Here is a 14,969-nt window from a genome sequence, read left to right as displayed (position 1 = left end):
TTGGATTCCGTTAATTTTCCTCCTCATTTCCGCTCCCTTTGTGTTCCATTTCTTTGCATGCCTGCTAATTTTTTTATTTTTTGGCCACACTGTGCAGCTTGTTGGATCTTAGTTCCCTGACCAGGGATTGAACCTTGACCCTCAGCAGTGAGAGCACAGAGCCCTAACCTCTGGACCGCCAGGGAATTCCCACATGTCTGCTAATTTTGATTAGGTGCCAAATGTTGTAAATTTTATCTTCTTGGGCGGTGGATATTTTTGCATTCCTGTAAATTCCTTGAACTTTGTTCTGGGGCCGTAGTGAAAATAATTGGAAGCAGTGTGATCTGTGGGGCCTTGAATTTTAAGATGTACTAGGCAAGTCCAGAGCAGTGTTTACTGTAGGGCTAGTGACTCCCCGTTATAGACTCGAGACCCCCGAGCCCTCTACCTGATGTGGCCCGAACTGTGAGGTTTTCCAGCCCCGACTGGCGGCAACCAGCAGCGTCCCCGGCCATGCTGAGCCCTGGGCCTGTCTCCGCCTTCCCTCCGTGATGATCCTTTCTTGTGCACCAGCTGGGTCCTCGCCTGCATGCCCCGATTAACACTCTGCTGAAGGTGCAGGAGCAGCCCTTTGCCAGTGTCTGATGTTTTCCTCTGGGCAGCGTTCCCCTCTCTGGTACATTTTCCCTGTATCTTCAGCTGCCTTACCTTCTCTCACCTACTTCCTAGAGCCACTGCCTCAAGTCTCCGTGTCGTCTTGGGGTACCTTCTTTGGATGAGTACTGACTTGTCCACCTGCTTCAGGTGGTGTCCTGAATTGAATGTATTGTTTAATCGATGATCCGCCTGGCATCCTGAGATCCAAACGTGTTAAAAGAATTTTGGAAGATGTTTTAATTTTGAGAGTCAGCTGGAAAATTTTAGCAAGTAAAAACATAGAAAATCTTTGCTTTATCTAGTTTTTATAATTCAGAAAAGATAGCATGGTAGAGAAGATTTTAGAAAGTTGCAGAAGACATATGAATGTGTGTGCACGGTCAGTCGTGTCCAACTCTTTCTGACCCCGTGGACTGTAGCCTGCTAGGCTCCACTGTCCATGGAATTTTCCAGGGAAGAATACTGGAGTGCATTATCATTTCCTCCTCTAGAGGATCTTCCTGACCCAGAGATCAAACCCGCATCTCTTGTGTCTCCTCTGTTGGCAGGTGGATTCTTTACCACTGTGCCACCTGGGAAGCCCAGAGTACATTAACTTAGTGATACATTAATCTAGTAACATCGTCCTGTGGTGGATTTTTTGTTTGTATTTAATGTATGTAACATCTAATATGTAGTTCTAGATAAAATGCAGAAAGCTGAGTCTTAAATTTTTGGTAAGGAGTGTCTGTCTTTCTAGCTTGATGCTCTTACTAGAAATAATTATTCATACATTTTTTAAAAGTTATTTTTGGTAGCCCTCTGATTATCTGCTAAAATTCATATAAAAGCTGATCCAATGAGATTTACCTATCACTGTTAGTTTTCATTTTCTAGGGGCATAAATTAATCAGAACTCTAGCATAAAGAATATTATGACTTAATAAAGCCATCATTAGATTACTTTGACATGTTGAAAGTGTTAATTTAGTGGGAAAAGCTATTAAAAGAGTGGCATGTATCACAAGTGGTCAGAGAGTCAAAGAGGAATGGTTCACTTGGATTTTTTTTTCAAAAGATCAATAATTTATACATAATGCTACCTTTTTTCTCTCTTATTTTTGTAGGTTCTGCTGGAGACTTACATTTGGCCTCGATGTGAAATTAAAGTAGAAAATCGTGTCTACATATATGTTAATATCAGGATGTTGATGATTCATTGGTCATGCCTGCAGAGGGAAATTCAGTTGTAGATGGCTGACTGCCAGCAGAAATAAACGCTTACCCTAGATGTCCAGCATCTCTCCTTTTTACTGGAGTGAAAATCCCCTCCAGACACCGACAGAACATCACTGCAGAAAATGCTTCGCGTTTTAAGGATGTCAGCCACCTGAGTTCATGCGCCCTGTCTGTACAGCTGCTGTGGACGGTTTACCATCTGAAAGCTCCTCCAGCTCTCACCCAGGCCCCGTATCTGTCTCTGAAATGTCTCTGCTTCATGCTTTGGGTCCCGTGCAGACCTGGCTGGGACAAGAGCTAGAGAAATGTGGCATTGATGCCATGATTTATACCCGATACGTCCTCAGTCTTCTGCTGCATGACAGCTATGACTACGACCTGCAGGAACAGGTATTTACGTGCTGTGAATGTTTTGTGAAAGCTCATGATTGTGTTTGCATGTCTGCATTTTCCTCCCATGAGTGCTTCCATAATCTGGAGCAGGTAGATGGCTGTGGTCCAGAAACAATTTTAAGCTGATAGCAGAGTACAGATGAGCCAAGTCACCGAGCACACTCTCTGGTTCAGTCACTGTCTCTGAGACTTTCTCGACGTCCTGGCAGAGACTCTGGATCTTGTCACGGATGGTAGTAGTTAGATGACCTGTTGCCTTGGAGTAGCACTGCTCCAGAATGTTGGTTTAGGAAAATGAGACATTATGATTACATGTTTTAATCATTGTGTCTGTTAACACTCCTTAACATTTCAAAGTTTAATATTTCATCTCCAACAGTGACGATAAGCTGCTTATGAATCCAAGTGTGTGTTTTGAACCAGGAGACTTAAAATTTTGGTAAAGCATATAACCTGAAATACTCAGTGGATATGAACTTGAGCAAACTCTGGGAGATAGTGGAGGACAAAGGAGCCTGGCGTGCTGTAGTCCATGGGGTCACAAAGAGTTGGACATGACTAAAATGACCTTAAGTGAGCCATTATACACTTTACTTGACTTAGGTGTGTAGGTGAATAAAGCAAGCAAATCCGTGTTCTTGACAAAGATCTCAACTTTGGTCTCACTCACCAGGAGAAGCTGCTGAGTGTGAGGCTTGCTGAAAGGGAAGCAGAGCTCTCGGCACCGAGCAGGTCGTTTCTGAGTGACTGCGGGGCACAGATTTCACCTAAAAGGGAGTGGTTGGGGACTTCCCTGGTGTTCCGGTGGTTAGGACTCTGCGCTTCCATTGCAGGGGCCACAGGTTCAATCCCTGTTTGGGGAACTAAGATCCCACATGTGGCGAGGCACAGACAAGCCAAAAAAAGAGCTGAGTGTTTTGTGGGCAGTTTTTAGTTGCTGCTTTAAACCATTGTTAGGAACTCTGAAAGCAGGAACAGAGTTTCATTGACAGAAGAAACTGGCTTTGACGTTCCGAACCACAGAGGAGTCTTATAAATACAGGGGGCTGCACAGCGAGCCCAGCACTTGTCCCGCGTTAGTTGTGCAGAGTGTTCTTCACTGCTGGTGTTTGCTCCTTCCTTCTACATTTTCCTTACTTCCAGATTGGTTACCGGCCTGTCTGGTGACAATTGGGTCAAGTAAGGTTTAGAGGGGGTTGACCTGTAAAAACCTAATCCTCAGAAAATGTTTTATTTTGGTGGTCAATAGTTTGTATAATTTTCCTGCCGAAGTTCTGTTATTTTCCTTCATCTTTCCAGTAAATGTAAATATACTGTTTTAGGGGCAAGTAAAATGTTAAATCTACCAAATAGAGTGGAGATCTGTTCAAGAAAGTTAGAGATACCAAGGGAACATTTCATGCAAAGGTGAGCACAATAAAGGACAGAAACGGTATGAACCTAACAAAAGCAGAAGGTATTAAGAGGTGGCAAGAATACACAGAAGAACTGTACCAAAATGGTCTTAATGACCTGCATAACCGTGATGGTGTGATCACTCACCTAGAGCCAGACATCCTGGAGTATGAAGTCAAGTGGGCCTTAGGAAGCATGACTGTGAACAAAGCTAGTGCAGGGAATGGAATTCCAGAGGAGCGATTTCAAATCCTAAAAGATGATGCTGTGAAAGTGCTGCACTCAATATGCCAGCAAATTTGAAAACTCATCAGTGGCCACAGGACTGGAAAAATCAGTTTTCATCCCAATCATAAAAAGCACTGCACAGTTGTACACATTTCACATACTAACAAGGTAATGCTCAAAATCCTTCAAGCTAGGCTTCGACAGTATGTGAACCAAGAACTTCCAGATGTGCAAACTTGATTTAGGAAAGGCAGAGGAACCAGAGATCAAATTGTCAACATCTGTTGAATCATAGAAAAAAACTAGATAATTCCAGAGAAACATCTACTTCTGCTTCATTGACTTCACTAAAGCCTTTGACTGTATAGATCACAACAAACTGGAAAATTCTTAAAGAGATGAGAATACCAGACTACCTTACTTGCCTCCTGAGAAACTTGTATGCAGGTCAAGAAGCAACAGTTAGAACCAGACATGGAACAACAAACTGGTTCATAATTGGAAAAGGAGTACATCAAGGCTATATATTGTCACCCTGCTTATTTAACTTCTATGCAGAATACATCATGTGAAATGCCGGGCCGGATGAAGCACAAGCTGGAATCAAGATTGCCGGGAGAAACATCAGTAACCTCAGATGTGCAGATGACACCACCCTTATGGCAGAAAGTGAAGAAGAACTAAAGAGCCTCTTGATGAAGGTGAAAGAGGAGAGTGAAAAAAAAAAAGAGCTGGCTTAAAACTCAGTATTCAGGAAACTAAGATCATAGCATCTGGTCTATCACTTCATGATAAACAGATAATGGAAACAATGGAAACAGTGACAGACTTTATATTCTTGGGTTCCAGAATCACTGTGGATGCTGACTGCAGCCATGAAATTAAAAGATGCTTGCTTCTTGGAAGAATAAGCTATGACAAACCTAGGCAGCATATTAAAAAGCAGAGACATTGCTTTGCTGACAAAGGTCCGTCTAGTCAAAGCTATGGTTTTTTCAGTAGGCATGTATGGACGTGAGAGTTGGACTAAAGAAGGCTGAGCACCAAAGAATTGATGCTTTTGAACTGTGGTGATGGAGAAGACTCTTGAGAGTCCCTTGGACTGCGAGGAGATCCAACCAGTCCATCCTAAAGGAGATCAATCCTGAACATTCATTGGAAGGGCTGATGCTGATGCTGAAGCTCCAATACTTTGGCCATTTGACGTGAACAATCAACTTATTGGAAAAGACCCTGATGCTGGGAAAGACTGAGGGCAGGAGGAGAAGGGGTTGACAGAGAATGATACAGTTGGATGACATTATCGACTCAATGGACATGAGTTTGGGCAAACTCCTGGAGAAAGTGAAGGACAGGGAAGCCTGACATGCTGCTGTCCGTAGAGTCACAAGGAGTCAGAACCAACTGAGCGACTGAACAGTGAGCAACAACCAAAATAGAATTATTCTTTCCAGAAGTGAGGAAGGTGTTTCTGTTAACTCAGAAATCATATACTTCAATTGTAAATATATACTCATATGAAACAAGTCAAAGTATTTAAGTGTTAGGTGCTATAGGACATTGAAAGGGATAAAACGTAGGACTGCTGCTGAGATTACAGTTGAGCGCTTATGTGATGAGACTTGTTTGTGAACCTCCTCTGAGTTCTTCGCTGCAGGGAGTTGGGGACAGGGGTCCTGGCCGCTGTCAGCGCGCTGCATGTTTGCTCCTCCCTGTTCTGGTTCATGTTTAGGACACAGGACGGATAAAGGTCAGTGGAAACAGAGCATGTCTAGAATTACAAGGAGAATCCACCAGGAATCAAAAGAATCCTGAAATTCTTTCCTGCTCATCCCAGCCTAGCACAGTTCCCGTAAGTCTCGTGCTGATGGGGAAGGTCATATTGGAAATGCCCTTTCATAGGAGAAGACCCAAGGGCCAGCCAGCTTCTCGGTAACTTTTCTGAGCCTCAAGGAGGAGGATATGGCAGGGAGTCAGGGCAGGGAGCCATGGGAAGGTGCTGAGCTGACCTCCTGTGGCTCAGACTCTGCCCAGCAGGCATGCTCAAGAGCCCGCTGTAGGCGAGGGGGCATGCCCGCCTCCGTGATCCCTGGGTCACACCCTGGGTGGCCTCACCTCCCCCGTCCATTGGAGGTCAGGTGACTCCACTTTGGGGGTGTTTGTTTTCTCACATCTTTTCTCATCCCTCAGTCCTTGAAATTAGCCTGACCTTGAAAGTGACTAGTTTTAGGATCCTGGCTTCAACTACTGGCCTTATTTGTCATGATGAATTCATGGCTTTTCCCAGTTTGGGTTAAAAGAAACAGAGAGCTCCTGAGGTCTAAGAAACAGGTCTGTACTTGTCCCAGCATCCCTGGACCAAGGGGTAGGAAGTGCAGCTGATCAGGCCCTCATCCAGGTCGAGGCTGACAGGCAGCCAGAGTTAAGTGTAAGCCTCTGATCTGGGCAGGGCTGGGAGCACCGTTGTGGCATCAGCTGACGCCTGTGTAGTCCTGGACAACAACCGCCTTCTAGTATGTAGATACTGTAGTTGGGTCACAGTCATTTTACTTTCACAAAGTGTTCTTTTTTCTTTTTTTTCTTTTTGGTTAAGATTACCATATTCTGATAAACGTATGCTTAGATAAACCAGATATTCATTATAACCACTTTTACCTGTAAATATAAACCACTTTTCTAATCCATCCCTCAAGGCCCAGGTCACCTTTCTCTGTGAATGCATTTCTGACAATTCCTGATGAAAACAATATCGTTGTTTTCCAAACTTGACCATATTTCTGCTCTTTATTATGGTTATTTGAATGTGTCTTTCCCAGTAATTTATAAGATGTTTAATGCCAGAAATCATATAATCATCTTAAAAAATTTTTAACTTATTTTTTAAAATAGTTTCAAACATCAGAAGAATTAGAAGAATAGGGCAAAGAATTTCAGTCAGCCCCTTATTGCTAACATTTTCCCACTTTCTGCTTATTCCTCCCCTCTCCTTTTGATGCCCGTCTCTCCTACATGAATCAGCATATGATTTGTTGATTGCATTTTCTCTAAGCCATAGGACAATTATAAAGTCCGGGAAATTAACTCCAACACGTTATGACCTAGTATACTGTTGAGATTCAGTCATGTCCTCCACTGTAATTTTTTCCCTCGCCTAGGATCATGCATTGACTTTTGTGGTCGTGTCTCTTTATAATTTTCTTTAACCCGGCGTGGTTCCTCATCTTTCCTTTGTGTCTCATGACGTTGACATTTTTGAGGCGTACAGACCAGTCATCTTGCAGAGTGTCCCGCATTACGGGTGCGTCTGTTTCGTCCCGTTTAGAGCGCACGTGGGCCTTAGGGCAGGAGCGTCGCGCAGGCGGAGAGCTTCCTTCTTGGTGCGCACGGCGGCGGCGCGCGACGGCAGTCTGCTTGGTTCTTGTCGGCGCTGACTCTGGCTCCGCCGGCGGCCGCCAGGTTTCTGCACGACGCCGCTGAGCACCGCGCTCCGTGGTTTCCAGGTCACCTGTCCAGGGGAGGCTTTATGAGTTTACCGTCCAGGGTGGCGCCCACCTGGATCCACTGTCACTCTGACGGTCACGACACGGGGCTTCTTTCTGTGACCCGGTTACGCCCCGCTCCTTCAGCCGTCGATGTTCTGCTTGCAAGTGCCTTCACCTCGTTAGCGTTGGTGCCCCCGAGGTGTAGAGAACGAACCGCAGGCCGCTTCCCGCCACGTCCTGAATTGGCTTACTTTTTGAAAGGGGGTATTTGTGTGTTTGCTCGTTCAGTTTGGTGTTTATTTGGCTCGTCTTAGCCTCAGTCTTTCTTTGCCCACCATATTAGAAAGAAGCCTTCCGCTCTCAGTCTTTTCCGCTTTATTTTTCTTCATAACACCTGCTTAACCAGTGAAGTTGCTCGGTTGTGTCCGAGCCTTTGCGACACTGTGGACTGTAGCCTACCAGGCTCCTCCATCCATGGAATTTTCCAGGCAAGATACTGGAGTGGGCTGCCATTTCCTTCTCCAGGGGATCTTCCCGACCCAGGGGTTGAACCCAGGTCTCCCGCATTATAGGCAGACGCTTTACCGTCTGAGCCACCAGGGAAGCCCATAATACTTGTTACACCCAGAATTGTAGGATTATTTGCCATGCTTTCTGTTTATTTGTAAGTCTTCTCCGCTGGAATATACAGTTCACGAAGTTGGGGACCTTGCCTGCCATGCTTTCTGCTGTATTCATAGCCCTTGACACAGTTTGTGGGATGTAGGAGAGGCTCAGATATTTATTAAGGAAATGAACAGACATGCGCTTCTTTCTCAGGCGTGTGCCTTGTGTGCAGGGGGTGGTGGTGGAGGTGAGTGCAGAGGCCGTAGCTGCGCGCTGCGGCCTGCCCTTCAGAGAAGTTGCTGAAGTTTCTTCCCTCATCACCACCGCCATCTCTCCCGTCTTGAAGTGTACACATTTCCATGGTATCAAACGCATTCATAATGTTGTGCAGCCATCATCCATCTCCGAACCCTTCTCATCTCATAAAATGGAAGCTTTATAAAATTCCCCTCCCCCTGCCTCCCCCAGCAGGCAACCACCATCATCTCGGTTGGCCAAAAGGTTCATTAAGGGTGTCCCCCCCCAAAAAAAATGTTAACATAAACCCGAGTGAACTTTTTGGCCAACCCAATGCTTTCTGTCTTTATGATTTTTAACTACTCTTAGGGACCTCTTATCAATGGAATCATACGATACTTGTTTTGGTTTTCTCTGTGTGTGTGACCGACTTATTTCACTGAGCATTGTCTCTTCAGGGTTCATCCGTATTGCAGCAGGTGTCAGAATTTCCTTCCTTTTTTTAAGGCCAAGTAGTCTTCTGTCATACGGATATGCCACATTTTGCATATCCATCCATCCAACAGTGGACACTTGGGTTTCCTGCATGTTTAAGCTACTGTGAGCCGTACTGTTGTATGAACACAGGTATGCAAATGTCTCATCAAGGCGCTGGTTTCAGCTTTGAGAGGTATCTGTCCAGAAGTGGAACTGCTGGATCTGTGGTGGTTCTGCTGTTACAGGAGCTGCACTGTGGTACACTCCCACCAGTAGTGAGTAGGGTTCCACCTCTCCACATCCTCACCAACCATTGTTCTGTCCTGTTGGTGTGTTAGTTTTTAATAGCAGTCATGCTAATCGGAACCTTGTTTTCACTTACATTTTCCCTGATGAGTGATGATGCTGAGCATCTCTTCATGTGTTTACTGGTCATTTACGTGTATCTTCTTTGGAGACTCTCAAGTCTTTTTCCCGTTTTTGAATCTCTTGTTGTTGTTGAGTTTAGATATTCTCTACAGGTTTTGGATACTAACCCCTTATCAGATGTGTGATCTGTGGCTATTTTCCCCTCCTCCTGTGGAGTTTGCCTTTTCACTCTATTCATGGGCTTTCATTGCACTAAATTTAAAAAACTTTATGAGCCCAGTTTGTCTGTTTTCTCTTTTATTACCTGTGTCTTTGGTGTCATATCCAAGAAATCTTTGCCCTATATTTCTTAGTTTTAGCTTTTACGTATTAGGTCTTTGATCCATTTTGAATTAACTTTTATATATGTTGTGTGTTAAGAGTCAAATTTTCTTCTTTTGCAGGTGGATATCTAGTTTTCCCAGCATCATTTGTTGAAAAGAGTGTCCTTTCCTCATTGAATGGCCTTGACACCCTTGTTAAAAATATTTTGAGCATGAATGTAAGGGTCTGTTACTTGGCTGTCTGTTCTAGTCATTGGTCTGTCTGTCTTTATGCCGGTACCTCACTGTCTTGATTTCTGTAGCTTTGTTAGTTTCTTTTCTGTTTTTTGGCCGCTCCATGTGGCATGTGGGATATTAGTTCGCTGACCAGGGATAAAACTTGAGCCACCTGCATTGGAAGCACAGAGCCTGCATTGGAAGCACAGAGCCTGCATTGGAAGCGCAGAGTCTGCATTGGAAGCACAGAAGACCACTGGACTGCCAGGAAAGTCCCAGTTACAGTTTCTTTTAAATCCCTTAATTAATTGTATCTTCTTCCTCAGAGTCCATCATTCTAGAAATGTAGCTGGATTGTTGCATTTTCTATTTTTGCCCACAGGTTAAGAAAGAATAATCCTAGTACTAGTTGCTCGTTGAGATGGATCATTTCTGTATTCAGCAGAACTTGTTTGTTCTTTCAGCCCACTTGTAATGTACTTTGCAGTATATCCCTGTTAGTTCAGCATTTCACTGCTTGGAAAGGCGAGCATCTGCAGTGTTTTCCTTTACCATAATCTTTAACAATAACAACTGACCCATCCTGCGTCCCTCAGGCGTCTTGGTGCATATACTGTATTTCAACAACCATTCACTTAACAGACATTAAATTAACTTTATATATAAGGAGTAGGGGTTAGTAATAATGGTGGGTGCACAAGTTCATGTCCACAAACTTCCTCAGATATCATAGTAAAAAGGGTGGGGTCTTTCAGTAAAATCTTTTCATGGAATAGAGAAAATGGTCTGACTAGAAATACTGCATTTAGTGCACTTCTCTAAGTTTTTACTCACCACATGAGTGCCCATGACTTGCTGGGCACTGATGACGGCAGGATGGTGGCGATGACTGGGGGATGGACCCTGGGAGACAGCTGCCAGGTTAGGGGTCCCTGCCACACTCTGGCTGCAGAGTTTGGGTCAGAACAGCCTTGAAAGGAAACAAACAAGAGGGCCTGATGCTGGGAGCCAGGGGGGTGCAGTGAGGGGTGGGAGGAGATTACACTGAGAAGGGTGAGCAGGAAGCTGGTTCGCAAGAACCTGTCATTGTGTTTCACTAGGGGATTGATGTTTTTAGTCCCAGAAAGAAGAAGACCTGCTGCTGTGTTTAGTCAGCAGTGCCAAATGGCAGCACTGTGGTGGGTGAGCTGGGTTGGGCAACTGAAAGCAGGGAGGCCAATGAGGAACATGTTGGCTGATGACCTAGTAGGAAAAAAAAAAAGGATGTACTTAAGGTGACATTATGCTCATTTAATTTGTGCTACTCACTTAGAGGCAATTTACAGTTCCTCTGAGCTGTTAGGAGTGAATTTATTACTGAGGGCTCTCTTCAAATTCTAGCTGCATCTTTCATTCACATGCAGTCAACAATGTGGCATACACTGGCTTAATTGGGAAGGAATGTCATGTATCTAGAAGTCTGGAATCAGGACCACCCCCGCCTAGTTCAGCCAAGATTCCCTGGGGCTGGAGGGCAGAAGAAGGTGAGCATCAGGTTTAGCAAACATCCTGTCCTATGCGTGGACATGTGTGGATGTGAGAATTGGACCATAAGGAAAACTGAGCACTGAAGAACTGATGCTTTTGAACTGTGGTGTTGGAGAAGTCTCTTGAGAGTCCCTTTGACAGCAAGGTGATCCAACCAGTCCATCCTAAAGGAAATCAGTCCTGAATGTTCATTGGAAGAACTGATGCTAAAGTTGAAACTCCAGTACTTTGGCCACCTGATGCAAAGAACTGACTCATTGGAGAAGACCCGGATGCTGGGAAAGATTGAAGGCGGGAGGAGAAGGGGACAACAGGATGAGATGGTTGGATGGCATCACGGACTCAATGGACATGAGTTTGAGTAAGCTCCGGGAGTTGGTGATGGACAGGGAAGCCTGGCGTGCTACAGTCCATGGGGTCGCAAAGAGTCGGACATGACAGAGCGACTGAACTGAATTGAACTGAACCATACGCTCTAGAGCGTGTGGTCCTTGCATTCCCAGCAGAAACCGTTTGGAGCGGGGGAGGTGCTATATTTCAACTGTTCGCTTCTGATTGGTCATCTGCCTCTCTGTCAGCCAGTCCGTGGCCAGACGCATGAAAGGTGCTTCCTATTCAGCTAATCAGGGCCCAGAGCTGGGAGGAGCGCTAGCCCCATTCAGGCGCTGGTGGTTCTGGTGTTCCAGGACTGCTAAGGAGAAGGAGCGGGCGGCGACAGCAGACGTCGCTGATCCTAGCAGTGTTTCAGAACGTTGTGTTCTTTTTCTTCCTCCAGCTCTCAGTTGCCTTTGTGATAGAAGACACCAAGACAAAGTCAGTCAGAACTCTAGCCTTAAGTCCGTTTCCTCGCGATAGTGACCGGACAATACTTGATGATAGGTCCTCAGCCATAGCGTCTTTGGGGACTTGATAATTGCATTTTATCTTCAAGGTTATGACTTTGAAAATATTCGGCACACACTTAATGTTATATGTTCATGTCTAAGTGGAATTTTAATGAGTTTGCAGCATAGAAAATATAACAATAGAAGTATAGAGCTTTTTTTTTAATACTGTGTTTTTTTAAAACCTGATTGTTGGTTTAATTCTAAAGGTTGGTAAGTCATAATGCATTCACAAAGTAAATGAAGCTTAAAATAGCAAAAGGGAGCTCTCAAATATAGTAAGTGGAAAGAGCAGAATACATAACAGTTATCGCATATGCTAGTGTTTGTATAGCTTTACCTATAGACTTGATGTTGTTTCTTCATGAATTCAGCCTAAAATTACATGGCAAAATAGCACTTAAATGAAAATTTGTAATAAGGTAGACTCACTCTAACAGCTAACGTTGCTTGAGTCACAATTAATGTCAGGTTGCTTCATTCATTTTCATTATGTCAAAAGTTAAAACAAGAAGCAGAACCTCCGTTCCCACACAAGTCTGCACTGGGTATGTTGTGCAGTTTCCGCAACATCTTTCACTCCTTAACGCAGTGCAGGGGAAAATGTCTTATCTCGGAATCTGTGTAACTGTTCGATGCAGAGCTTCCACTTCACTTTCACTTGGGAGTGATCTACAATGTGATAACATGTTGAAAAGGCACATATCAAGAGAGGAAGAATTTTATAAATGCCTTCTAAGCAACAAATAGTTTCCATTAAACCCATGCCTGTTGATTAATACCAGTATTCGGCAGTATCTGTGTGAAAAGACATTTTCAAAGATGAGATACATAAAATCTTACAAATCAGCATTAACAGGGCCGTTAGGTAAGGGACAAAAAAACATCAGGTTGGAAAGGAAAAACAAAAACTCTTCTATTGACATGACATGGTGTTATATGTAGAAAATCCTAAGGAAGGAAATTAGAAAAATTAAATTTACAGTAGAATCAAAAAGAATTAAATTGCTAGGAATAAGTTTAACAAAAGAAGTCAAGACTTGCACACTAAAAGTTACAAAAATTGTTGACAGAAATCAAAGAAAACCTAATAAGTAGAAAAGCATCCCATGTTCATAGTCAGAAAACTTAATATCCGTCACGTCTCAGTGCTCCCTAAACTGATCTGCAGGTTCAAGGCAACCCCTGTCAGAATCCCAGCTGCCTTTGTTGCAGAAATTGACAAGCTGATCCTGAAATTCATGCAAAATGCAAGGGACCCAGAATAGCCAAAAGAATTTGAAAAAGAACAAAGTTGGAGGACTCACACTTCCGATTTTAAAACCTACTGCATGGCCCCTGTAAGCAAGACGGTTTGATCCTGGCCTACATGTGATTGGCTGTAGGTAACAGAACTGAGAGTACAAAAATAAACCATTGTAATTTCCAACTAGATCCTTCAGTGGGGAAAGAATAGTCTTCAGAGAAAGGTGCTGGTAACCCCGTGTAAAAGAATGAAGTTGGACTCCTATCTCATACCACATATAAATATTAACTCAAAATGGATTACAGACTTAAATGTAAGAGCTGAAACTGTAAAACTTAGGAGAAAACATAAATCTTTATGACTTCATGACTGGAGTTAGGCAGTGATTCTCTAGATAAGGTACCAAAGCACAGACACCAAAGAGGACATCAGTAAATTGACTTCATTACAGTGAAAAACTTTTATACATAAAAGGACGTCATCAAGAAAGTGAATAGACAGGCTTGGCATCTCTTCAGAAGGTTGAACCCTAGAGGTAACCATGTGACCCAGCAGTTCTACTCCTAGATATATCCCCAGCAAGACTGGAAATATATGTCCATAGAAAAACTTGTATTTGAATGTTCATAGCTGTATTATTCACAGTAGCCAAAAGGTGAGAAGAATTCAGATGTCCATCAGTGGATGAATGGATAAACAAAATATGGTACATCCATGCACTGAAACATTAGTCATAAAAGAGAATGAAGTACTGATAATATGCCACAACATGCATGAGCCTTTCAAGTGTTACACTGACCTAGAGGAACCAGGCGGGAAAAGAAGTGGATTGTGTAATTTCATTTATAGGAAATACACAGCACAGCAAAGTCCATAGAGACAACAGGTTAGTAGTTACCGGTGAGCTGGGGGAGAAAGGAAACAGGACGTGACTGCTGGTGGGCGCAGGCCTTACAATCGGGGTGATGAAAAATGTTTTAAAAATAATGGCGATTTTGCATTACCCTGTGGATTATACCCAAAACCCCTGAACTGTATATTTAAAAAGTAAATTCTGTGGTATGTGACAGACAAAGCAAGTACCAAACACTTGTTCTAGGCGAAGAGCTATAGGAACTCTTCATTTCTCTATTCTTGACTTACAAGTTTTGCATTTGAAAAAAAAACAACTTTTGACCATTCAAGGAGTCTGACATAGTTACAAGAAAAATTGTAGACTCCTCTTGCCGCTCACCAAGAGTCAGGCTCCTTGGTGGTCTCTTTGTACATTTCTCTCAGACATTTGAATGCACATTAACAGGCGTGCGTGTGTACTTGAACCAAAAATGAGATCATACTGTTGTATGAACTGCTGCTCTTGGATATGTCGGGAATAGCGTCTCATGTCAATAGATGTGCTTTGTCATCTCCTTAATGACTGTATCTTACTGCCTCGTCACTTACAACTTACTCTCCAAGTCCTCCTCTCTTGACATTTAGGTTGTTTGTCCATGTTTGCTGTTGTTGAGAACTATATGATGAACGTCACTATAGCAAAATCTGTGCACATTTTGGTGATTTTTTTTTTTAGGCTAAATTCCCAAGAGTAGAGTTATTGATCAGAAGTACATATACGTGTTTAAGATATTGGATGTATATGGTCAAACTGCCCTCCAGAAGGACTCTGTGTCCATGTGAATTTTGAAAGTCCCTCTGTCTATGAAAACTTTGGACCTTTAAATGTGTTGTT

At 43.4% G+C, this 14,969-nt stretch overlaps 1 protein-coding gene across 4 annotated transcripts in view; it reads left to right on the top strand.

Moving 5' to 3' along the window:
• KIAA0232 (KIAA0232 ortholog) overlaps positions 1–14,969 on the top strand; it is an 81,510-nt gene that overhangs the window by 31,535 nt on the left and 35,006 nt on the right. For all 4 annotated transcript variants that reach the window (XM_065913881.1, XM_065913880.1, XM_065913883.1 and 1 more), the window contains exon 2: positions 1,746–2,247. In XM_065913881.1, the coding sequence (XP_065769953.1) occupies positions 2,017–2,247 (231 nt within the window). In that variant the 5' untranslated portion in view covers positions 1,746–2,016. The remainder of the gene's footprint in view (positions 1–1,745; positions 2,248–14,969) is intronic.

Source organism: Muntiacus reevesi, chromosome 22, assembly GCF_963930625.1.
Source record: "Muntiacus reevesi chromosome 22, mMunRee1.1, whole genome shotgun sequence".
Taxonomy (NCBI): domain Eukaryota; kingdom Metazoa; phylum Chordata; class Mammalia; order Artiodactyla; family Cervidae; genus Muntiacus; species Muntiacus reevesi.
This window is presented reverse-complemented; position numbering and strand designations above follow the sequence as displayed.